We start from the raw sequence: 24,497 nt of genomic DNA, 5'->3' as shown, positions 1-24,497 counted from the left end.
CTGATTGCCCGATCTGCTTGAGATAATAAGTCGTAGAGAAATTAAGATAAAATCCTTTTAATTTTTCAGATACTTTATCTGTTTCTTGTATCGAACGAATCTCAGCATGTTTCACTTATGTCCGCGTTGGTACTGCATGTGCATGTTCTTTCACTTTTGGTCGATCGCTTTCCTCTAGTACGCCTCTGTGATCGTGTTGTCGATATCGCGCCAAACACGCTTGTTCGTTGACGTTGTCGCCGCTCGACAGCGAGATGAGCCGGTCTCGTTCAGAACATACGCACGTCGGGAACACTTAAATATATTCACGAACCGATGCGAGCTCCACTCGCACTACTCCGGAATGTACGATCACGCGTGTGCACATAAAGGGTGCGCTTGAGCAATCGGATCAAATTCGGCGGCCACCGATCGTGATCGCTACCATCGTTACATGGCCTGATTTGATTCTGATTTGACTTTGTCAAATTCTGGGGAGTTGGGGGAGGGGGTGGCACAATGCTTTATTTGTAATGTTCCTTTGATGTCTGGGCACAAGGTCGCCCACTAAAATGATCGATACTTCCATTCACTGTTTCAGGTACTGTTTCTGGGATTAGCATTTTCACTACCCGTGAAATTATGCCTGATTCGGGGTTTCACGTGCCAAACTGCAGGGCACTGGTCGTTAAGGTACTGATGCACTTCAGATGTGAGCGCTTTTAAATCACGAGAAGAAATGTTACTTCCCGGACTAACTTTTGGTGAAATAACCTCTAGCCGAGGAGTCTCAAGAAGTCAGGGTACCGACCTGGCATAGTGCGAATTAGGCTTCGCAGGGGAGTCTGATGGGTCCCGTACTGCTCGCTCTCCGTCGAGTTTTGCAGAAGTTCCTTCCAGAACCGGCTCTTCAGCAGCGCTTCGACGACATCCCTGAGAATTGGAGACATTATTCAGTTTTCAGATTTTCAGTGAACAAGGCTGACTGTTTGCGACCTATAGTGCAGTGTTTCTCAATCTTCGGGTCATCAACCCCAGACCGGTCATGATCCTTTTCTTGGGGTCATGAAAAGTCCAGTTATGCTATATGTACATTCTGCTTGCTGGAACACAGATGAAGTTCCAGTGTCGCTGTCGGTACTCTTTCGGTGCCGTTTTCGTTAAGAGTGTATATATATATATATATATATATATATATATATATATATATATATATATATATATATATATATATATATATATATATATATATATATACACGTAAAACCCCTGAATTGAATTGAATTCTGGTGTTTTACGTGCAAAAATGACGATTTGATTATGCGGCCGCCGCGAACGGGATTTGATCGCGCGACCTTGTGCTTAGCAGCGCAACACCATAGTCGCTATGCCACCGCGGCGGGTATAAAATCACAGAATTTAATTTTGATTATTATCAGGGAAGAAACCTCACCTGTGCTCTTCCTCAATGGCAATGTCGAGACAGTTTTCCTTGTTGGCGTTCCTCTTGCAGACAAAGTCTCTGACGTCTTTGCGATCCAGCAGGAGCTTCACAACAGACTCGTTGCCAAACTGAGCCGCAATGTGAAGTGGCCTGTTCTGAGGAAGCAACGCTTTACCTTTGCCGCTGCCATAGTGTAGCAGCGCACTTATATATATATATATATATATATATATATATATATATATATATATATATATATATCCGACTAAAGCGTTAAACCGTTTCATTTTGACAGCATTTAATAGAACTGATAGTCTACGCGTTTGGTATCGACACAGTATGACGCATAGCATCAGGGCCTACGAGTTTTCTAAGCCACCTCACGGCGCTTCAAAGAACAAACGATGTTATCAGTTTACAATTTGACAAAGTAAAATTAGCTACAAAAATATAATGCAATGGTTGGCAAACCAAACGTCCTTCCACTAAAACAGAACTTCGCATCTGTGGTTACTGTAGTGGATGAACTATAAAAATATTCTAAAATTCACTCCAATGGAAAATAAATATCAAAAGGCTTACACAGAAGTAGAGCTACGTGAAGTGTGTTTCTTATATTTGAGCGCACCGAGAAACTTAAATACACCGCGAAGCGCCCTGTTTTTCTCGACAATTGCATGGGCCAATCAGCGGAACCGAATATTTTTGAAGAGCTCATGTAGGTCCGAAAGACATGTACACTTGACGATAAGAGTCAATGAAAAAGCACATCATTCTCTACAAATGCACTTAATATAGCATGAAAGTGTGACTAAGCACGAACCCCCTTCCGTCACGTTTCGATATAATATATATAGAAGAAATGCTTATGTAGTTTGGAGACGCTAGCCTATACGTTCAGCCTGATGAAATATTGGCCTCACGACCCCTTAAGTTGCGTGGTTAAGGTTGGCCTCGTACTGACCTTCATCTTGTCGACGCTGTTGACGGACGCCCCGGCGCCCAGCAGGTTGGAGACGGTATCGAAGTCGCCGTTCTTGCAGGCCACCGTCAGGGGCGTCCACTCGTAGTAGTTCTTGGCCTCGAGGTAGGCGCCGGCCTCCACCAATATGGCGGCCGTCTCGCTGAAGCCGCCCTGCGCCGCCACGTGCAGCGGCGTGTTCCAGTGGATGTCCGTCTCGTTCACCAGGCGAGCGTCCTGCTTCACGATCTCGCGCACCACGCTGCGTGGGGAGCGCAAGCGGCGAGCTGTCGCGTTTTTGGACGTCGTCATAGTGAGCGGCGTGCCAATAGTGCCTTAAACTATATAACGCGTATATTATATAGCACCTCTTCTTGACCGCGTATGTGCCGTCAGCGGCAGACGGTATCGGCCATAACGGTAGCGGCACTAAGGTAACGTTATGCTAAAATACTCTGATGATCCCAGCGTCAGTATTCCCCGCAAAACGTTTCAAAGCGGACACTGAAGACGTTCTCAGAGCAATTAGGTGAACGTAGTTTGTGATAGATTTTGCTCTCTCTTTACCTAGCGAAAATGTCGTCGCCACCGCAGTTTCTTTGCTATGATGATAAACAAGTAATACAAGAGAAGGAGCCAAAGTAGACCTAGAGCTGGAGCACAGGTAGATTTCTATGAGGTCTTCTAGAATAAGCGAGCGAGAAAACTTTATTTAGAATCCGAGCGATTCGGGTCCGGCAAGTTCGTAGGCTGGGGCGCTACAATTTGGATTGGACAAACTTTAATAAAGGTGCTGCAGGACGCACGTCAGCGCGCAGTGGCCGTCTCCCCCGCAGGGACCGATAGGGAGCACCTGGCGGCCGCAGCGCGAGCCTGCTGGGGGCGCTAGAACTCAATGTACAATAACAAAATCACAGGAGGCAAGGAAAGCGCCCTATGTAGGCTCTGTTCACAAACAGGGACCCTCGCACACAAAATGTGGGAATGTACCTCGCTACCGTTTTCTCATCCCCCGGTCAGCAGCGAGACTGGCTGGACAGCTTGGCTCAGGTCCGGGGACGTCGACCGACAGCTTGATCTTGTGGACTCGGCGGAGAAGGCCAGGCAGGCCCAGGGCCTTACATGAGCCTAATCCCTCAGTCACCTCCCCCTTTCCCCTTCCCCCTTTCAATAAAGTTTACCACCACCACTAGAACTCAATGATTTTTTAATGCCTATATTCTGTTTGGAACTTTCACAATTTTTAGCTCTGAGAAACAGTCCTTCACGCACACTACGCAAGCTGCTTTAATGACTGTATTTGTGGGTAATTATTTTCGCTAACCATTTGAGCTTACACTTTGGTTTGCTGCTGCTTTGAGAAATTTCGGCCAGGCAATAAAAAATTACAACTAGTGAGTTATGCACCGAACGGTAAACACTATAACGCTTACTTTGGAAAGTTGTAGTGGCAAGCTGCATGAAGAGTTGTCTCTTCGCTCGAGTTCTTTGCAGACGCCCTAGCCCCACGCTTTAACAGTACCTGTAAATTAAAGAAAGGAAAAGTTTTCAGCTCAACTGGCTCAGATCAAGGTTGAAGACGTGTACTTTCGCAAGTTCTTTGCAGTGGAAATTTTCATGTTGCTACAAACATAAAATTTAATCAAACGGAAAGCCTCTGAAGACTCTGCGGTAGCATCTGGTGGACTGCGCGCATAGATTTTCCTGTAAATATTAATAGAGGGAACTCTGACGCTACGGGAACTGCTAGTATGGCTATCCTGCTGGCGTAGAAATGTATGGACAGTACATGGATTTGCCTGAACTTCGTCCTTCTGGCTTCAAATGGTTTTTCGTCCTGGCAACATTAATAAGGTTCAACAAAATATTTCATTAGAAATGCACGAGTAAAGGCTTTTCATTTGCTTAGGCACTTATTACCTTGCTGTGCTTAGGAATTAAGCTGTGATTGCTTGGAAATTTAGATATATAAAGCAAAATGAATAAGGCAAAAAACGCGCTCAAGGTCACCAACACAAAGGTGAGACCAATCCACATACTACCCGCTGGTGACAGTAACCTTTAGCAGCTTTTTGCGGGAACTCTGCAGCTAAAATAAAAAAAAAAAGTTAAGTACGGCAATTTTTGTAACATATCGTTCCTGTTCTCCGATAGTTTGTATTTCTCTGATTTCACCAAAATAGCACGTTTATCGCTTTGCTGTATCTTAATAGAAAGAAATTGTGAGATAGTTTAATCTATTAAAGGAGTAAATTTTACTTCCCTCGTAACTGCATGCAGCGTTCATGGGGCACGAAAGAGTCAAATGCTCGGAAGTGGTTGTAACAGATTATACGTGTACAAATAAATACGCTACGCAGGGCGTATGCGATGTGACCACAGTGGATGTGACCATTGACACGATACCTGGCGCCAAGACAACCAGCACTACGCGACACAACCAAGCAACCACTCTACGAGTTTAAATAGACACGACCTGAGCAGCATAACTCGCCCGGATTGCAGTTGTATATTATTCAGAAAGAAATACGAATTAGGGGGGGGGGTCGCGCATAAGAGATCTATTTGCATATACTGAAGCGACACATAAATGTTAATTGAAGATAGTAAAGATACGAACAAATCTCATATAGCTCACAGCATTGATGACAAATTTTGCATTTTACGCTATGGGTAAAAAAGAAAAGCCGTTTCCTAAGTAAAATAATCTTTTTTTCTTCTTCTTTTTTCCATCAGTTTCTTCCATCAAGTTTCTTCCATCAAAAGAAACTGTTTGTAGTAAAATAGAAAAGTTCCATTTTTTTCTTTGTTTTTTTCACATCTTTTTTTTTAGTGTATGATAGGACACGCATAAATGAGTTCGAATTATCGTTAAAGCAATAGCGTGGCGGTGGGAAAAGAATGGTAAGAAGACAAAGACCAAGGGATAAAAAACGACAAAGAATTGAATACTTGTTATTGCCAATTTATATGAAAATGCAGTAGGTCAGCATAATTTGAGAAAACGTTATTTCGCGGCGCCGCAGAATGAAAATTACCTTAATAGCGATGTCGTAAGTTATTTAGACCGATGCTTTTTTTAAACATACTGAAGTGGCTAGATCGAAACGCCCTAGATAGCGCTCTACAATCCAACCATTTCCCATTCGGTGAATTTTCGTTCCCAAACACGTCCGTTTCTGCCCACCTGAACGATATCGAGAAATGCATTGCGCGCTGCATGGTGAAGAGGTGTGTCCCCATCGCAATCTTTCCTGTTGATCAGTTGTTCCGATCCCTTGACACCAAGGAGCACCTGCAAGGTATTAAACAGTGTACGCTTCTATCAAACACACTGGACTTGCCCGTATATTTATGGTTAAAAGAAACTGAATGTCGCAAAATTTTATTGATCTCATGAGCAGGTACACTGGTTCGCGATGTATGGTACGTTGTTGAAAGTAATGTCTTGGAACTCAAAACTGATACACAACCATATTGAGAAATTTCAAAAAAATTTTCACCCATAACAGTTAACGTCCGACGAAGGTATAGATATTGTTACGCGCAAATTCCTCAAGCGCGGATTCCTTAAACACATATCTAGCATGGCAATGATTGTTTTTGATACGCTCTGAGGAATGAAAAAGAGAAAAGAGAGGACCTTTTTTCCTACTCAGGTCACATAAGAGGGTGTCTTCTAAGTTTTAACCGTTGTGGACAACTTGCGATTTGCCTCGCATAGGAAGGTAAATTATGAATAGTCACCGCGTAGGAGCCCTGCATGTATTGCAGCACTGGGAGGGTGCAGGGTGTTCACACGCGCAGATTCTAACAAGCGGAGTAAATAACATGCAGCTTTCATCATTGCTGTAATCTCTTCTTCTCGCTGCTCCCAACACTTGTGGCTTTCGTTTGCTGCAGACCTGACCTGAAGGACATCCTCGTTCTTGGAGAGCACGGCCATGTGTAGAACGTTGCGGTCGTCGTTGTTCCGCGACTCGATGTCGGCGCCGCGATCCAGCAGCAACCGCACCACCTCCACGCTACCGCTGTCCACGGCGCCCAGCAAGGGGCTGTTGCCTTCCACGTCGCGATCTTCGATGCCGGCGCCCCTGCGATGGATCCCGCGCACGGGCTCAAGGGACGCTTCGGTATGCGGCTAAGCGGCTGAAAGGCGCACGCGACTGCTACTGTTTCTGAACGCGAGGGGCCTACTTATCTTTTTCTTAAGATCAATGCGAATTTTGGGGTTCATCATTTCGAAGCTTCACAGATGGGGCTGCGAAGGACGCCGTAGTCGAGAAGCCCCGGATTAATTTTGAACGCCGGTTTGTAGCGAGCACCGTGTTTTCTTACCTCTTTTTCTTTGCCTCTGTCCCACTTTAGTCATTTTCAACACGCGGGGTTCTTTAACCTGCACCAAAAGCACGGCATTCCGCCCATATAGGAATGCGCCGTTCTTGGCTACGGGAATCGAACCAGTGACCTCAAGGAAGCGCAGCGCCATAGCCACTGAGCCACCGCCAAGAACTGTCTTTATCTTTTCTTCGCTTTGAAAGGGGCATCGAAGGATATATAGTAAAGCTTGCGCGTTTATTAATACGCACGAGAAAATGCTATGTGATGCGGTTGTCAGTTACTACAGTTATGACCACCAGTCAATCTCTAAGAGCGCGGGCCCGCGAAGTGCTGTTCTAAAAAGCCTAAAACGCGATATATTTATTGCTTGCGCGATATATTTATCGCTCGGTCGCTCTGGCCGAACGCCGAGTCACGTGCGGGTCGACTACAAACTCACTCGTCCAGCAGGAAGGCGACGATCAGCGGCCGATCGTTGGTGGCCGCCAGGAACAGGGGCGTCTTGTTGCCGTCGGCCAGCACGTCGGTGGCGGCGCCGTGGTCCATGAGCAGCTGGCACATGGGCACGCCGCCCCGCATGGCGGCCAGGTGCAGCGCCGTGTGGCCCGTCGACGACGAGCAGTTCGGGTCGACGCCTGCGCGCGTGCCAGGCCGGATGGTTTGCAAGTGAACACTCGGGCGGGCAATGTCAAGCCACAATCTTATTCTCGCTTACGACTCGTAACGTGTTGTTTCATTGCCAACGCGTTCGCAAGCTTCATTTCTCGGCGGAAGACTGCCTCCTACACGTATGCCTCGATGCTGCATCTAGGCGGTGTGACCGCGTTAAAAGTGATTTCTCTTTAATGAATTCGGAATTTGCATCAAAATACGTGAGGATAAAGCATATAACTTGCGTATTTAATAAATTGGGATATATTTAGCGGCTTACGCTTGTGATTATTTGAAATATTTGCGTTTATGAAGCTGTTCATGACGTCTCTGGAGTAAACGGACCATTTCTTTCATAACTGGTCATAAGTTTGTACATTGTCGTGTGTTCTCATACAATCTACCATCCATTCCAGTACTGATCACCGAAAACCTTGGTGCAAGAAAAAAAATATGTTTCGTCTGACATCCCCGAGTTGCAGTGTTGGCTTTGAGAAAAGCTGGAGCGAAGAGCTCCAGATTAATTTCGACCACGTGAAATTATATGCAGCCGCACGTATATATGACTAAATTCGTTCTGCTAACCATCGCAATGCGAAACCCGCGGTGGCCAAGACCCTGCATGTGCGACGTCCTTCTCACCAGCCGAGCACTGTATGGCCATCGAGTTGAAAAGAGGTTGGTGGTTCGATGAGACTCAGTGACGGGACTGGGCCCATTAACTTTAGTTCTGTCTGTTTCGTTCATTTTTCTCGTTAAATTTCTTGACCAATGTCATATCGTGTGAAATTGAGTCTGCGAACCTTTTTCTAAGAGGAAGCGCACGATTTCGATGTGGTTGTTCTCGACGGCGTAGTGCAGGGGCGTCTTGTTCTGCTTGTCTCTTCTTGAGAGGAGAGCCACGGGAATATCCTGCATGCACCCAAACATCGTCGAAATATGCGTTAAAAACGTTGATGTCCACAACCAGTGAGGGTGTGCGTGAGTGTAGAGAGAGAGAGAGAGAGAACTCCTTGTTGACAAAGCAGAGAAGGAGACGAAGGAGAAGAAATGCCCTAGAACATGGTGGGCAGAAGACAAATGGAAGAAATATGCAGGTCGTGTGATATCATCAGCAGCAGAGTGAAACTAACACAAGCCCATTTCTGGTGCCACTCACCTGTTTACGCACGGTTTGTATTACAACATATGAAGCGTCCAATAAATACTGTTAGATATTTGCCTATGTAAGCTACTAACTACTGCTAACCGGGATGCTATTTTTAATTGAAGTTCGTTCATTGTCTTAGCTAAAGGAAGTTTATTCCTGCCGACTGTCGGAAGAAAATATCTGACGTAGGCTATGAATTTTTGTCATTGAATGGCCGGCAAATTGAAGATGTTTAAAGAAAAACTGAAGCATTAAGATTGTAACTGTGCTAATGGGCAAAAGTAAAGAAAGAAAGACGGTGTCACAATTCTTTAAAGTTAATCTGTTGGGATATCGATTCGACATTATTAGGACGGTCGTCCTCTTGTCTTGTCACCACTGACATCTGCGAGTGAATACGCACCGAAGCGATTGCGTGAACGTTTTGTGCATACTTTTTGAATGTCGTTTTCTGGTTTTGCTGTTTGGTTTGCTTGCACAAACAACTAATCAGTTTGAAGTCACTCTTTTGTGGTGTCTATACTTTCTCTCTGTCCCGTCTAGGCTGTGTGCTTAACTAAAGCTCAGCAATTCAACGCAGTGCGGCGACAGCTACGGTGTCAGCCAGAAACGCAAGAAGCGATCCTCCAGCGCCCTCCTGTGAACGCCGACTGAACGGAAATTTCACGGAAAGCGCCGTCTCTATTCTATGCAACACCTAGCCGGCTCTCTTTAGTAATATCTAGTGTACGAATCCATGCCCTAGCGACGGCCCTTATCTGCGTAACACATACAGATCTCGAAGGTTATGCTTTTTGCTGACTGCATACGGCGGAAGCGATTGCGAGAGCCGGAAAACGCGTCACTGACGTCAGTTTCTGGACACCAGTTGACAGAGAGTGCTAGGATTCGCTGCACTGCACGTAGTTGCCGAGAGGGAGTATAAGAATACGGTGTTCGTAGCGTAGATGGACGGCACTCGCCTCCTTCTGTATCTCCTGGCAGAACAGTCGCACGGCCTGCAGGCTGCCCTCCTTGGCGGCGATGTGCAGCGGCGTGAGGCCCTTCTTGTCCACGGCATGGATGTTGGCGCCGTGACTCAGCAGAAGCCGCACCACCTCGGCGTCGCCCAGAGTGGCCGCGTTGTGGAGCGCAGTGCGGCCTTGCTTGTCCGTCACCTGCGCGCAGGGCCGAGACACAGTGCTCTCGAGAGCGCTCCAACTGCGGTTAGCACCGTGTAACGGCGACCCCGATTCTGGCTATAGTTAGAAATTCGCCGCGACTGTTTTAGTGTTCAGCGACGGAGGGCCTGAAGGCGCCTGTATTCAGCCTCGTGTACAGGAATGGGGTGTGGAAGACGTGAAAATGCAACAGAACGCATGTCCCAATTGAAAAAAAAGGAAAAGAAAGAAAGAAAGAATGAAAGAAAGAAAGAAAGAAAGAAAGAAAGAAAGAAAGAAAAAGAAAATGAACTATATTCCCTGTGACTGCTGATGTGCAATAAATTAATGTGATCGTATGGGCTTCATATATGATCTCATATGCCCATTATATATTACTGGACATAGGACTGTCTAGTTATAATGTTAACAAATGACAGCACGAACGACAAACTAGGGAACATAAAGTGACTGGTGCGTTTTTTATGCTTTTCGCTCACGCTGTTTATTTTTTCCAATGAGTTATGCCAAAAACTCACACTTTATTGATTGCATCTTTTTTTTTTCATGAAGGTAGAATAAAATATAAGCGTTGGGACATCCACAACCGAGGTTGTATTTTACGTGTAACAGGAGTTCTCATCCATATACCATATTGGAAACGGCATTGCCGTATCCCGTTGTCTCGTTGTGTTTTCAGCTGTATACATCTATCCAGGGAAGGGGCTTCTGCAACTGTCCACTTAGTGGACATGTCCAGTTCATCTACTGCTGAAGTGCTGATTGGCTGGGGGCACAATACCTCCTTCTGACGCGTACCCCTGCCCACCTAATCCGAACTTCAACACCAGACGAAATGGTCATGTCCACCCAGTTTCGTTTCAACGCATAAAGCATAATGCTAAATGATATAAGATGGTCGGAGTGTAGTCCTGTCGCAGCAAGCAGGTTCGAAAATGCCGAGGAGCTGTGTGTTAGCGTGAAACAAACAACCGTCTTATACGAAAGACGCAACGCGTGAATAGAGTGAGTTGTCCTGCCCGAAGGCGACGATCTCGGGCCGACAAATGTCAATGGATGCGTTTGCATTACGTAGCCGCACTTCGTGATTCCGTTTCGAACTGAAAGAGATTATCCGGCCTAACAACAAAGCCATGTTATTAATGCACAAAACAACCACACACGCAATGTGAGAATGATGTCTGTGGAAGTGAGCTTCACCTCTTTGTCCACGCTAGGGTAGGGCAGTAGGCAGCGCACCACGTGGCTATTCCCGGACAAGGAGGCATGGTGCAGCGGTGTCATGCCCCAAGCGTCGATGGCGTTGGCACCAGTGCCTACCGCCGACATGAGCGTCTGAATCATTAGCGAAGCTGAATCTTCGCACGCCAGGATTATGCTCTGCGTGTAGGAAACCAAGGAATGAAATACAGAGAGAGGGTGTCTTTATTAAAACTCCCTACAAAGTGGGGCAGGGAGCGCGATGGGAAGTGAACATCTCTAAAAGAAGCAGGGCGAGGAACAGAAAAATATAGCTAAAGGACGAAAACAAAACAAAACATTGCAATGTATTCCGGTATGTCTAAGTTAAGGGAAGTTGAGGCGTACATACGTGGTGAAACAGTTAAGCGTTTAAGAAAAGAAAATTGCAGCCCGTGGCGGCTTAGCACCTTATGTTTCGAAGCGTCTGTGAGAGCGGGAAGATAAACTGTCTGAAGTGGTGCTCAGGCGTCTCCTATAGCCTCCTATCTTGTATTTTTGTTCCTCTTAAATACATAATATTTAAAGTAGTTAAACCGTATACTTGTACTGCAAAACAATAAGTGTGGTAGCACGCATATTTAAGAAAAAAAGTGAACGGGACAAGTGCTTTTTTTGTAAACAAAGAAAAAGAGAAAACGAGAAAACGAGAGAGAGTTCAGAGGCAAGGGGCAGAGAGACAATGTCGTGAGAAAGTCGAGAAATTTACCCTCCTTTTTTCTGGCCGCACAAACTTGGCGACGTAATGTAGTGGTGTGAAACCCATCTTATCCTTAACGTTTGGATCTGAAAAAGAACAAAAGAGGAAACAGTCAGGCACAGAATGAAGCTTGGTATTGGCGTAATCGACTTGAGAAGGGGGCGCCGGGAAAAAATGAAGCAGTATTCAAGAAAGAGAAAGGACGCGACGAGATATATCTAAAGGTCCCAAAATGTGTTGCGCGCGTTTGTCAGTGATGTCAAAGCACTGTCATCATTTGGTATTTGTTTTTTGTACTGCCCGTGGAATAAGTAACTTTTTTTCGGAATGATGAAATGCAATTTCTAACACAAGTATAAAGGTAAGCAGTGGATTTCCTCGGTCGAAATCGCCTGGTGCCAAAAGCCATGCTACCGTCAGATAGGTTTTGTGGGCGTCAGGCAACAAACAGGTCGTGTTTGGAGACAATGGAAACCGTAGGCGTCCGCTAAGATAAAGGAGTACCTGACGCGCGCAGCTAATGTTTTAGGTCAGCGGCTTCGATGAATGAGAGAGAGAAAAAAAAAGTTCAGCATGCCCAAAGATGACCGCCGTTCGTTGATATATGCATCTGCTTGACTGTGACTAAAGCAACTAAGACGAACTTATCATACTCGCTGGGGAACAGTGACGCTCCGGTAGCGTACTATCTTAAGGGGGATCGGTTTAGGCGTAATTGCCAACAGAACCTCATTATGATGGACAGAGACGCACCATTAGTAATGCGCACTGCCCCTGGCGTGTGGTAGCGAACTGCTTAATAGCTGTAAGGATTCACTTAACCTATAACCCTACTTAAACCATACGATGTGGAAAAACTAGCAACATATTGTATTTGTTGCCAGCATTTCCGATATCTTTATTAAATGAAATCAACTGCCTCACTACGACGGACATGCGCCACGGAACACCTATACGGAGGTTTTCGTATGTTTATCTGAACCCGTAGCATGCTTCGTAACACGCTTCCCGTCTCCTTTCCTTATTGTAAGAAAAGAATCCTGTTAAGTTTTCTCTTCGTTTAGAGTACTTTGCTCGTATGTTTGTTGCTTTAATGTTTTACGTTATCTAAGAGTGCAATTATGAGGTGAGCGTGAATTAGCGGTGCCGAAGGAAATAAATTGTTTATTGAATACGGAGCCGCACAGGACGTTTATACTTGAATTATTTTCCTAGGCTAACTCTTGAACTAGACGTTCTTTATTTATCCACGCACGCTGACGATGCCGCCGAGGTACTAGGCGTGCAAGTTCAGCGCGACGTACTGGTGCATAAAAAATAGAGATACAGCTAGGCGGGACTTAATTGCCCTCGCTAGTGTAATAAGGCCTTTCCAAAAATTATTTCCTAGAATGCACTATTTACCGAAATATGACCGACCAGACCTTGTTGAATTGGTGATTACTATGGAGTTCGCACATTTTTTTACATTCTTTATTTTTTTTGCTTCCGTGCGCTTTAATTGTGTGGAAAGAATGTGCCGAGGGAAGAACAATGTACTAGATGTCGACAGTCTTCATTTTATCAATGTTTACCAATTTCGAAAATTGTGCACTGTCGGAAAGTCAGCTTCAGAGATAGAAATTGACTGGCAGAGAAGAGGAAAGCCTGCTGACCACACTGTAAAAGTTTGGCGCGTGGCTGACACTTGAACGTGCGGCATTGGGAAGGGAAGGAAGGGGCAGTAAAGATGACAGAGCTTGACATTTACAAACCAATTGATTGTTCAGTTTGGTCAACGAAGTCTTTTGGAACAGAATTGCGATGAAGCAGGACAAGTACGTTGACCAATGCAAAAAAAAAAAGGATGTTTTAAAGATGACATTTCGGAGCTCTGCACGAGTGTCTTGTTCACAATGTGAACAGCACTAAGGCCAAAATTTGATTTGAAATGTTCTTTATCAAAACTTATTTGATCCGAATTGGCGTCTTTGTCTTGTTAAGTCATAATTTCTCCAGATTAGATAATATGTCGTTGGAATCCCGGCTTTGTTAGAATTATTAATTACAATACCACCACTTTTGTGTCCTGAGGAAAACCAAGGAAGCGAGAGCCCAGTAATTTCTGTAAAGACAGAATGACATCAGGACGTGGTTGCAAACATTGTTCAATAACTCGCGAAAAAGAAAAAGGAAATGCCTTTGTTCTGTAAAATTTCACCAAGTTCTTCATTGTTCATATTGCATGAGGCTGCCTTTTCTAGCCTTTAGTTTGTTGTTTCTTTGTCTATGATTGATTTATTGAGTCTGCGTGCATGTGTCGCAGTGAGTGCACGCTTGCGTGCGTGCCTTCAAAACATGAGCATTTCTTTTTCGCTCACGATTCCTATTTTAGTGCAGTGCAGTTGTAAGCAGAAGTGCAGGTAAAAAAGAGGTTCGTAAGGTAAGCGATACCGCGTGTTGCAGCACGTAGACGAGTGGCATAGATGAGCTCAGCGCCGACAGAAAAACTGTGGGAATATACGCGGCGAGTTCGCGTCGGCCAACGCTTGACAAGTGGGCTCCTTCCGCAATCTGTCAACGTCTCCCGCTGTCAGAGAGCTGGCAGCACTTCGCCCTGGCACTCTTAGTGTTTGTACTCGTCATTTTCTAACAAATCACAGCCTTTTCTTGCGGCTTTTTGTTTCAGTTTGTAGTCCACGTTTTGCAAACTTTCTCGTGTTCCTGCGGATGTATTTACTGCGTGATACGTTATAATGAAGATAGATAGATAGATAGATAGATAGATAGATAGATAGATAGATAGATAGATAGATAGATAGATAGATAGATAGATAGATAGATAGATAGATAGATAGATAGATAGATAGATAGATAGATAGATAGATAGATAGATAGATAGATAGATAGTCAACGTCTTTCAAATTGTCCTGAAGACTGAAATTAAAGTGTAAACCGAACGCAGTGAACCAAATGCATTGAGTCAATTAGCTACAGCCAGACAACAGAAAGATCTGGTGAGGTTGTTTATCGAAACAACAACAACAACAACAACAACAACAACAACAACAACAACAACAACAACAACAACAACAACAACAACAACAACAACAACAACAACAACAACAACAACAACAACAACAACAACAACAAATTCGAACAGCAATGATGACACAGCGCGCATAACATACTAAACTCGAAAAAAATCACACGCTGTATAACATCCAAAATAATTCTTGCTTCTGTAGTGAATCTAGTATTTTGCGATAGCTGGCCCTAAAGAAGCTTACTTTACTATTCTTTTTTATATCGAAAGAAAAGATGTAATCATGTCGAACCAACTAGATAGAGAGAAGTAGTCTAAACAAAAAATAACTGGAGAGGTTTGCCCGGCGGCATGCCTGGTATACCGTTCCAATTGAATCCGATAATAAACAAAGTGAAACCAACTATCTCGCCTGAACAAACTTGTAAAATTGTGAGTCACTGGCTCTTCAATACGTGTAGAAAATATCACATGGTCTTGAGAAGAACCTGTGGGAAACTTTGAGACGACTCCAGTGCTACCTCGAAAAACTCCCGGGGAGCCCCTGGGGTTTCTCCCTAATCTGAAGAAGCAAGCATCTTGCATGCAGCAGCTGACGCGGGCTGCCCAAGTGCCAAACATATGGAAGCAGTACACGCGAAACTCTCCCTGTCAGCGAGAGCTCTGCGATGTGGGATTTAGTGGATTCACCTGTACTCTCGGAGCGCTTCTTCCTCTTTCATTTTTTTTTCTTATCTGCGCATTTACTACGTGAATATGGGAATCTCGCAGACATTCCGTTCAACGCAAAGTACACAGATCGCGCGATTACGAATTGCACACCAGAACAGCAAGCACGCGTGACGTTCAAAGCTCCGCACAGTCTGGCGCTGTGGTATGGTGCACGAGACATGCCCAACGAAAAACCGTTGGCATACCGTATATTAGCGTCCAATGCAAGTATTATCTGTATGATTGCGCAAAGTGACTGTGCCGTACTGGCTAGAATGCTCAGCGTGAAGCTGCATGATCGCTGATTCGACCCAGGTCGGACACATTGTTTGTTTGCTTGCTTGCTTACCTGTCTGTTTTTCTGGTTGTTTGTTTGTTTGCTTGCTTGCTTGCTTGCTTGTTTTTGTCACGCGTCCCTCAAGAAAATCATGACCAGCAAACATGATCGCAATTTTTCTAGCTAATAACTGCTTTTCGCAATATAATACAGAGTGTATAAGTCATTAAGATGCGTGCACCATCCTGAGAACTGCATTTTCAACGCACATGTGTCTAGAATAAGTCTAGAATGGTCGTGTGGCCGACTGCGGACTGCGCGAGCGACCGCAGTGGCTACTCAGCGGTAGCTGCTGGGTTTCAGATTTGTTTGTTCTATAGCACGCATACCGAGCATCCGGCATGATCGACCATGCGTGGTCTTGTTGCGGCAAAGGCCTGCGCTTTTGTTTTCGCGAAATATGGTGTCAGATGATGACTGTCAAATCTAACTAGTGTGACTCGCACTGCGCTGAAATTTAGCTGCGCGGCAAGTACCTTTTTAACATTTAATTTATTAGTGACACTGTGCGAAAGGAGGATAGCGTGCCGATCTCTTCATTAATAAAGAGAGAGAGAGAGAGAGAGAGAGAGAGAAATCGACTTCGGAACAAATGAAAAATGAATGACAGGATGCCATTCAAAATTGTCGTACGAGTAGTGCGTGGTAATGATTTAGACATGAATGAATGAGAGAATTCTAGGGTTTTACGTGCCAAAATCACGATTTGATTATGAGGCATGCTGTAGCGGAGGACTGTGGAATAATTTTGACTACCTGGATACCTCTAACGTGTCCTCAAAGCACGGGACACGGGCGTTTTCGCATTTCGTCTCCATCGAAATTTGGCCGCCGCGACCGGGATTTGATCCCGCGACCTCGTTCTTAGCGTCGCAACACCCAAAGCCGCTGAGCCAGCGTGGCTGGCATAATTTAGTCGTGTACTCGATCACCGTACATATACCTATACCTGCGTCAAAATTATTAATGATAGTTTGAACTTCAAACGCAATTTGTGTCTATAACCAAATATATTTTTTTTTAATCGCAGAATAGTTGGAAGGTTCATTCAGTACGTCAAGGACATTTTTTGGCGACATATTCTTGAACATGACCATGCCGTATGAAGGAATGCATTTTTTTCAAGTCTGTTCCTGTTGCTACCAGCTCTCGCAAAAGTTGGCTCTTCTGAAGAGTTTGTAGCTCCAGCTCTGCGTTGTTACACGGATAACTATGGTCAAATCAAACATTTTTTTCATGTACAGAGCAAATTTGGGATAAGGAGTATAGTACAGCGAACGTACCAGCGCCATATGTGAGCAGCATGTCAAGAATGGAGTTGCTCTTCATCTTGACGGCTTGGTGTAGCAGCGTTGCGCCCGTGTTCTTGTCGCGGTCATTGACCTTCAGTCTTCGGATAGGGTCACTCAGGTCTTCGAGGTACTGGCTCAAGACACCCTCCTTGCCCTCGGCGATCGCCTGCACGTTGCAGCGGGAGCGCCGTATCTTTATGGGGCACCGGAACACTTTCATGCGCAAGTGTACCGAGGATTATACGTCTTAAGACCGAGGCAGTATACGGAAAACAAACATTAGGATACAGATTGCCAGCGATAGTGTAAGCCAACGTGTAAATACTAGTGGCGCATATATATTAGCGAAAATACTCGACTCTTCCGTCTTAGCTTCTCTAAATACTTACGAAAGTGTACTTCTGCGTATTTGTGCTCGAACAACAGAAAGTGTTCACAGGAGGATGATAATTGTAATTTACCAACAGTAACAATAGAAGCATGAGACCGGAGCCGATGTTTCTGCAGGGAGTCTTGTCTTCGTCAGAGCTCCAAATGAGAAAGACGAATCTTGACGACGACAACCACCCTGACGAGGACATTTGCCGTAACTTTGGCTTCTCGCTGTGGCTTGCCTCGTTCGCTCACTGTTGCGTGATCGCGTGTGTTTTTGTTGTTGCATTTTTGTTCATACGTAGTTCGTACAAATATCCTTCTTGCGTTGTGCAGCTGTCTGCATTTGATCTTCCTCAAGTTGCGAAATCATTGAGAAGGGGCTCACTGTTGGTATGCCGTACTACTTGGTATGTGACAGGAAGCTGGCAGTTCTACTTTTGCTTTGTTTGTATGGCGAACAGCGGTTAGTACTATACGCAGAGTCCCTTCAGCGTTATCACTAGCAATGATTTTTTTCTTGCAAATTATGCAAGAAAATTAACCACCTTTGTTTGCTGTTGCCTGGAGTCGGATATCAAGGTAGTAAAGCCAAGCACGGGCAGATGTCCTTCTGGAGGTAACTTCTTGATGGTGTTTAACGTGGGAAAGATAAATCTTGTTTATTAAAGACACCCTAATAGAAGGCTGTGATTAGGTTTCGATCAAGCGGGGTTCCTTAACGTGCAGTTAAATTTATGTAAGAGGAAGTTTTTTCTCCCAGTGGCCGTACAAATGGGACAAGATACCCGCAAAATGAACCAGCAACTTATACTATAGTCGCAGCATGTCTCGGGCTTTCAGCCGCTGCGGCAGTTTGGACAGTTAAACGAGAAGAGTGAATGAAACCCAAAGGTGAGAAATGGCCTATTTTATTTAACAATAGTATTGGTTTATTCCTTTAAAAACCCCAACAATACCCCCGACGAAAGAAAGAAACGAACAGATGAAATCCAAGAACAGAGCGTTGCAGGTGCCTCAGTAAATAAACGTTCCACAATGAAACATTTAGGCACTATTCTCGCGCCGTCTCACGTTTACAACACGAATTTATTGATTATAGTCACGATTATTTTAAAAGTGGAAACTTGCTAAGGTATACTTATCTAAATGGGAGGCGAAATCCTTTATAAAGGGCGTTGTAAAAAGAAATGTTGGCAGTCGCCTGAAACTATGGCAGGAAGTAATGAAGGAAACCCCGGAAGGGCAATTTTCGGGCAAGTCGGTAACGCATACGTTGTAACCTGAAAGCAAAATACACATGACAAAGAACTTGCTGGGCGGGCGCTACCTACAATTGCGAGCTTTATGAGAAGGAAACCCCACACGATATTCATGGATAGAAGCATCGTCGTTGATGGAAATTTTTCATCGTCTGCTCGAAAGTGCCACCATCGGCTTTCCGGAGCAATCGTTTTTACAGCTTAGGTAACCGAGAGTTTAGCAGATGGCAGGACGAAGGTTAAAAAATTAAATTATGGGGTTTTACGTGCCAAAACCACTTTCTGATTATGAGGCACGCCGTAGTGGAGGACTCCGGAAATTTTGACCACCTGGGGTTCTTTAACGTGCACCTAAATCTAAGTACACGGGTGTTTTTGCATTTCGTCCCCATCGAAATGCGGCCGCCGTGGCCGGGATTTGATCCCGCGACCTCGTGCTCAGCAGCCCAACACCATAGCCACTGAGCAACCACGGCGGGTAGAACGAAGGTGTCTGATTTTACAGCTAGAAGCGCTTTAATACTAATTAAACAAACGAGTTATGCGGATATATGAGAGTTGCAGAATGGTCCATGAAATCCAAAGTTGGCACCCACCCGAAATGGAACATCACGTTTCGGCTCCCTGGCGTTGTTTTGCTGAGTTGCATTTGCGCATCATGCTTATGAGCAAGAACATTATCTACAAGGTCGGCGATAGTATTCACAAGTTCTGTAAAAGGAACGCTTGTTTGTGAACTTTAGAATAACGGTATGATTAAAAAATATGGAATAAGATTTTGCGCAGTCGAATGTAGAGGTTGGCCTACAGTGTTTTTCTTCAAGATACATTCGATAGGAAGTGTTCATGAGAAACACCATCGCTTCCCAAAGGAGGTATGAGCTGCTAAAACAATGTTTATATTAGAAAGGTTAGTTAAATTGTTTTAACGCAAGAACACCAAGAACGGGGTTTAACGCCCCAAAGCTACATCCATATGACGGATGTTTCTCGTGGACGTCTCTGGAGGAAAACTGAACATGTGGAATGCCTAAATAGTTTTAACAAAGGTGGGTATTCAAATGCCGCTATCAACACTGTACACAAGGTGGAGCGGCCGCGGCCGAGTTTGAAGTCACTACATTGTTCATAGCAGCACGACTTACGAGTTCAGATGTCAAGGAAACTTCATTCATTCGAAAGATACCGACACTAAATGTGACGCAAGCGGTTTCTTTGGGAAAGACTACGGTTCTATGGACACCGCGGAAGTCGAGGTACTGAAGTGCATACCTGAAAGAGGTCCATGGTGGGTATCGACTTCGTGGACCTTAGCGGGAGGTGCATGGCCAGCAGCGATGGCTGCCTCTTTGGAAACAGCGGCATGATGACACCGGCTGACACTTCTTTGGGCCAGGCCAAAACGCCCACCAACTTTGCGTTCACACGATCAGAGCGCACAATGAGGTCACTGCACCAGTTCCGTTGCTTGAAGTTCAAATCTGTGGGGGCGGTAGTGAGGCCATCATGCCGTACGTCGCCGTTGGGAACGTGCCGTCCACTTGCAGACACCTCGCAGGCTACGCTGGCGGGCGTATCCACCGACGGGGGAACAGCACGGACACGAGGAGATTGCCGAGCCGACAAAAGCGACAACGGTTTTCGCTGTAGGCACAGATAGTGGCAATGCGTGCTGGGGCAACAAAGGCAGGATTGTGGAGGTGGAGGGGGTTCCTGATAAGCGCGCTGCCGCGACGACCAGCAGCGCAGTGCCGTACGAGGTTACGCCGCACTTGGCCTACTAGTAAACGCCAAGAAGGCGTACTGAGTGTAGAGGGAGTGGAGGAGGGTGACACATACAAGAGCAAACACGTCATCCTCGAAGACGACGTAGTGCTAAACCGCGCGAATATGAGAAAGAACGTCCACAAGGGGCCCCGAGTGAAGCACTGATGAGAGATAAAGAAACCCCTAATTGTGACCGCATAAGTTATTATGCAAGCTATGTGATACAGTGTGACATCAACAAATGGATACGTGGATTGGAGTAAATTTCCACTACGTCATATCACGCTAAAGATTAAAAGGCCATCGAGACATCTGTGCATGCGCGACTCTCAGCGCTTGTGTTTAGCTTTATTCACTGCGTTAACGTTACTCGGTTGGCATGTCTGCCAAAGGACGTCACACAGAGACTTCTGAGCCAACAGAAGCTCACCAAACTCAAGTCTCGGATCTTGCGTCTCCTCTATCTGGTATGCGTATGATCCGAGCCCTACTTTAACTACAACAGCCATCATAAAGGACCCGTATTCTTTCCGTCATCATTTTTTTTTATTACGGATATCTTTTGTACCCAGGTTGCTGGCTGCAGTATCGTAACAACAAGAGTTCTTCGTGGGCAGCCTCTTCTTCAGGAAAGCACACGCTTTAAATGTTAATATTTTTGAGGGCGTTCAGTTTCTTCACTGTAGCTATGACCCACAATCCCTTTGTCTTCGGTTGCATTCATTTCATATAATGGTCATGCTTTCATGTAACCCTTGGTAATTCAACAAAGCAGGAGCTGGAGATTTAAAGTTACCTACTCTTATCGCCCCTTTCCCCTATCAGCTATTTCCCAATTTCTATACAGCACTCTTTCTGACAAAAAACCGAAAAGTCTCTATGTCAACCGAAAGGCGAAGCCTTGATAACGATAGTAATGCATTAGACAACTACGCAAACTAATGTTTCTAGTTTTATCGGCCGTTTAAACTACAGTAAATACTCACTTACTAATCAAATTTAAAGCATGGTGTCACGCATGCAAAGGCAAACATGAACAGATGTGACTCGATGACCGCGAACATCGCAGTCAACGTGGGGATGATCAAGAACGCAGAGAGAGGAGAGCGAGCGTCTCTGCTACCTCTCGCTTCAACGCGTCTCCGAAGCTTGAGATGATGCGACTTCCAGCACTAGGTGCCTGGGAAGACAACGCACATGTAGCAACAAACCATCTCGGCTCGCCACACCTTTGCACCTGCCTGAGAATACCTCCAAGACAGAGGTCGTACGAAAGTCGTACGACCCCTATCTTGGAGCAGGCTTACGCGCTCCGCCGCGCGAACAGCTATGTGCAGTCAGAGCCCGGCTAGCCGAGGAGACGCGCGCTAACCTGCCTCCCTACTATCCCCCGCCCCATCACGCACTTAATCTCGGTGCCACGCGCTCCCACTGCTTCTTGCCTCTGACCTGCATGTGCCTCCGCGGCATCTTTGTTGGTGGAGTCTGCACAGGTGAGCTGGCGTGGCAAGGCGTAGGAGTGATCCGAGAGAAAGAGTATTGTTTACATAGAGAAGTGGCTGTTCACATTGCCTGTCGCTTTCCCTCAAATGCTTCCTTGGCGGCTAGGGTGACACACCCGCAGTCAAGGTGGCTGTTCGAGGTGTGCTGGCTGCCTAAATGTAATAAAAATAAAGAAAATAGATGAATGTCAGTACCAGTGCTACTGCTTGTTGCCTCTTACCTGCATTTGCCTCCACGACCTCTTGGCTTGCGGAGTCTGCATGAAGAAGCTGCTGTGGCTAGGCGTAGGCAATGCATAAGGAAAAAGAAAAGGCCATTCCCAAATGGGGAATTATGGAAATAAATGCAGTTCTTATGTGTGCTTCTTGAACTCTTCTTGCCTAAAGGTTTTCAAACATAGTGTCCAGAATACGCCAGCACTTTGACTGCTTTTGCTTTTTACCTGCAAGTGTTGCTTTGAGATCATTTGTATGGCTGCGTGCAGTGTTTTAAATCTTGGTGGAAACATTTGAAGTGGTAACCAAAAATATAAAGAATTATCTTTGTCTGCATGAGTGCTTTCAATTTTCAAATGCAGTGGTAACTATCACTATTGGTGCAAGGCCCCCCAAATCTATGCCCCCCATAGCTCGATATTGAATATTTTCTTTAGTGTTTCACAAGGCGTCTGATATGTCCACATTAGATGTGATCCGTTTCTTTTATTTATCCCAGTGTAGAGAGAGCATAATTAAATTGTTTTTTTATTTTTGCGTGTCTAGTTTTTTGGTTTGTTTCGGAATTTATCAAGCAGCAGTCTCATGATGCTAAAGTGGCTTATGTAATGACAATCATCAGCTTTTGTTTTACAGAAAAACAACGCATTTCCTGACCCATGGTTTGCCATCCCATCACTCGCATAATTTTGCAGAGTTATCTACCTATATTGACTTGCTTGACCTCCACTAAAGAGTTTTGCATTTTCAAATACGATTCTTTCCTTAAAATCATTCGACACTTCTCATACTTTCTGTACCTTTAGCTTCTGATACTATGCATTCACCATTTTGCTTGTTGTTTTTAACTAGAAATGTCTTCTTTAATTTAGAGCTTAAATTTTACCTTTCGAACACACAGAAGGGCTTGCCATCGCATATCTGCATAACAGGGAAACATGTTTCAGTAAACATTTGCAAAATGAAATAGAAGTTTGATGAATGCAGCTTGCAGTGTGATTTGACTGAATGAGCCATAAAAGTAACCCATCTCACTTGGTAAATTAAAGCACATATTAGTGTGATGTACAACATATGTTACACTAACGTGGTGGGTTCTCTTGCTTTTACAGCAAAATAATCGGTGCGCGAGAAAAAAGTTATTTTTGCATGCTCCTTGTGCACACTAATTTAAGGAAAATGAGCTGCAGCTGTCCACATGATCTACTTATTTTACCTGCGAGTATACTCAACAAAAATGTGTCCCAGCTGCTTAGTGGTATTTGAGATTATGTCGCTATTGCATATGTGTCTGTTGTCTAAAATAACTGAATTTTGAAAATGCTCGTAGAGATCTGATGTGCATATCTGCAGTTTATGGATACATGTAAAACAATCAAGTGCAAGTGAATGGTTCCACAGGCCCGGAGTCGATCATGCAAATAGATTCGCTGCACACGTGTGACCAGAAAAGATATGCCATATGAAATGACATGCAAGGAAGTGTTGAAAATATTGCACAGTTAATAAAACGCCTACGCTATTAATATGTGGGTCCATGCACTCGATTTTGTCCGTATTAGGCACTCGCCTCTTGATTGCTTCGTGGCACAGAAATATTCGGCATCAGGCTATTTTTCAGCTGTGGCCTTTGTAGAAGCATGATTGTTCAAAGTGCAACAATTAACCAGATTCTATGACTTGCTTGTGAATTCGCCAGTACAGTTCTGGTACGCTGGTCCGCCTGTCCAGCAATTTCCTACTAAAGGGAAACCTGCAAATAAAAACACCGCTCCGCATGTAAAAAATGCTCTACTGTGACGCTTCTCAAACGATTGTGATGCATAACAAGAGCTGTCTACTCGCGTGATGTTCTGAACAAGAAGATACATTTGTTTACTTACATGTGAAGATATATGCCAGAGCACTTCGGGGCTTCGGTGGCACAAAAGGCACGAATGTGCCGTAGCGTCCGATGTAGCCGCGCGATCGTATGTCAAACCTAAACTGTACGAAACTATAAATTGGAAGTTGAAACTATAATTGGAATGGAAGTTGCTGTCCACACGCAGAAATATAATCAGGTTAAAGCTTTTACACAACATTAACAGCTGTAACACAGGAATCGATAAGAACATATATTTAAAACCACCTCATTATCAATCTAAAAGACGCGACAATGCCAAGAAAATAAGGGCCTACCAAAGTCGTATTAATGTATTTAAGTTTTCATTCTTTCCGCGAACAATTGCAGAGTGGAATTTGCTCCCGGATGAGATAGTGTCTGCAGCCAATTTTTCATCTGCTATAGAGAACTTTATGTGAATCTGGTTTAGACAATATTTCCAGTGTGCCATTTTATGCATTGTGTAAGAAATTTTATAATCGGATGTTGTTAGTATTGGATGT

The 24,497-nt window shown here is 44.7% G+C and overlaps 1 protein-coding gene across 2 annotated transcripts in view; it reads right to left on the bottom strand.

Moving 5' to 3' along the window:
* The window catches only part of LOC142585822 (transient receptor potential cation channel subfamily A member 1 homolog), a 30,363-nt gene extending 9,957 nt beyond the window's left edge, over window positions 1-20,406 (bottom strand). The window contains exons 1-13 of one of the 2 annotated variants that reach the window (XM_075696843.1): window positions 19,897-20,406; window positions 16,982-17,156; window positions 11,635-11,711; window positions 10,887-11,066; window positions 9,489-9,683; window positions 8,180-8,288; window positions 7,165-7,360; window positions 6,295-6,478; window positions 5,572-5,679; window positions 3,818-3,906; window positions 2,388-2,646; window positions 1,433-1,578; window positions 791-912 (exon numbers count right to left, since the gene is read on the bottom strand). In XM_075696843.1, coding sequence (XP_075552958.1) covers window positions 791-912; window positions 1,433-1,578; window positions 2,388-2,646; window positions 3,818-3,906; window positions 5,572-5,679; window positions 6,295-6,478; window positions 7,165-7,360; window positions 8,180-8,288; window positions 9,489-9,683; window positions 10,887-11,066; window positions 11,635-11,711; window positions 16,982-17,156; window positions 19,897-19,989 — 1,933 coding nt within the window. In that variant the 5' untranslated portion in view covers window positions 19,990-20,406. The remainder of the gene's footprint in view (window positions 1-790; window positions 913-1,432; window positions 1,579-2,387; window positions 2,647-3,817; window positions 3,907-5,571; window positions 5,680-6,294; window positions 6,479-7,164; window positions 7,361-8,179; window positions 8,289-9,488; window positions 9,684-10,886; window positions 11,067-11,634; window positions 11,712-16,981; window positions 17,157-19,896) is intronic. The other variant, XM_075696844.1, reaches the window with a different exon arrangement.
* Between the last annotated feature and the right edge of the window lie 4,091 nt (window positions 20,407-24,497).

Source organism: Dermacentor variabilis, chromosome 6 (genome assembly GCF_050947875.1).
Source record: "Dermacentor variabilis isolate Ectoservices chromosome 6, ASM5094787v1, whole genome shotgun sequence".
Taxonomy (NCBI): domain Eukaryota; kingdom Metazoa; phylum Arthropoda; class Arachnida; order Ixodida; family Ixodidae; genus Dermacentor; species Dermacentor variabilis.
This window is presented reverse-complemented; position numbering and strand designations above follow the sequence as displayed.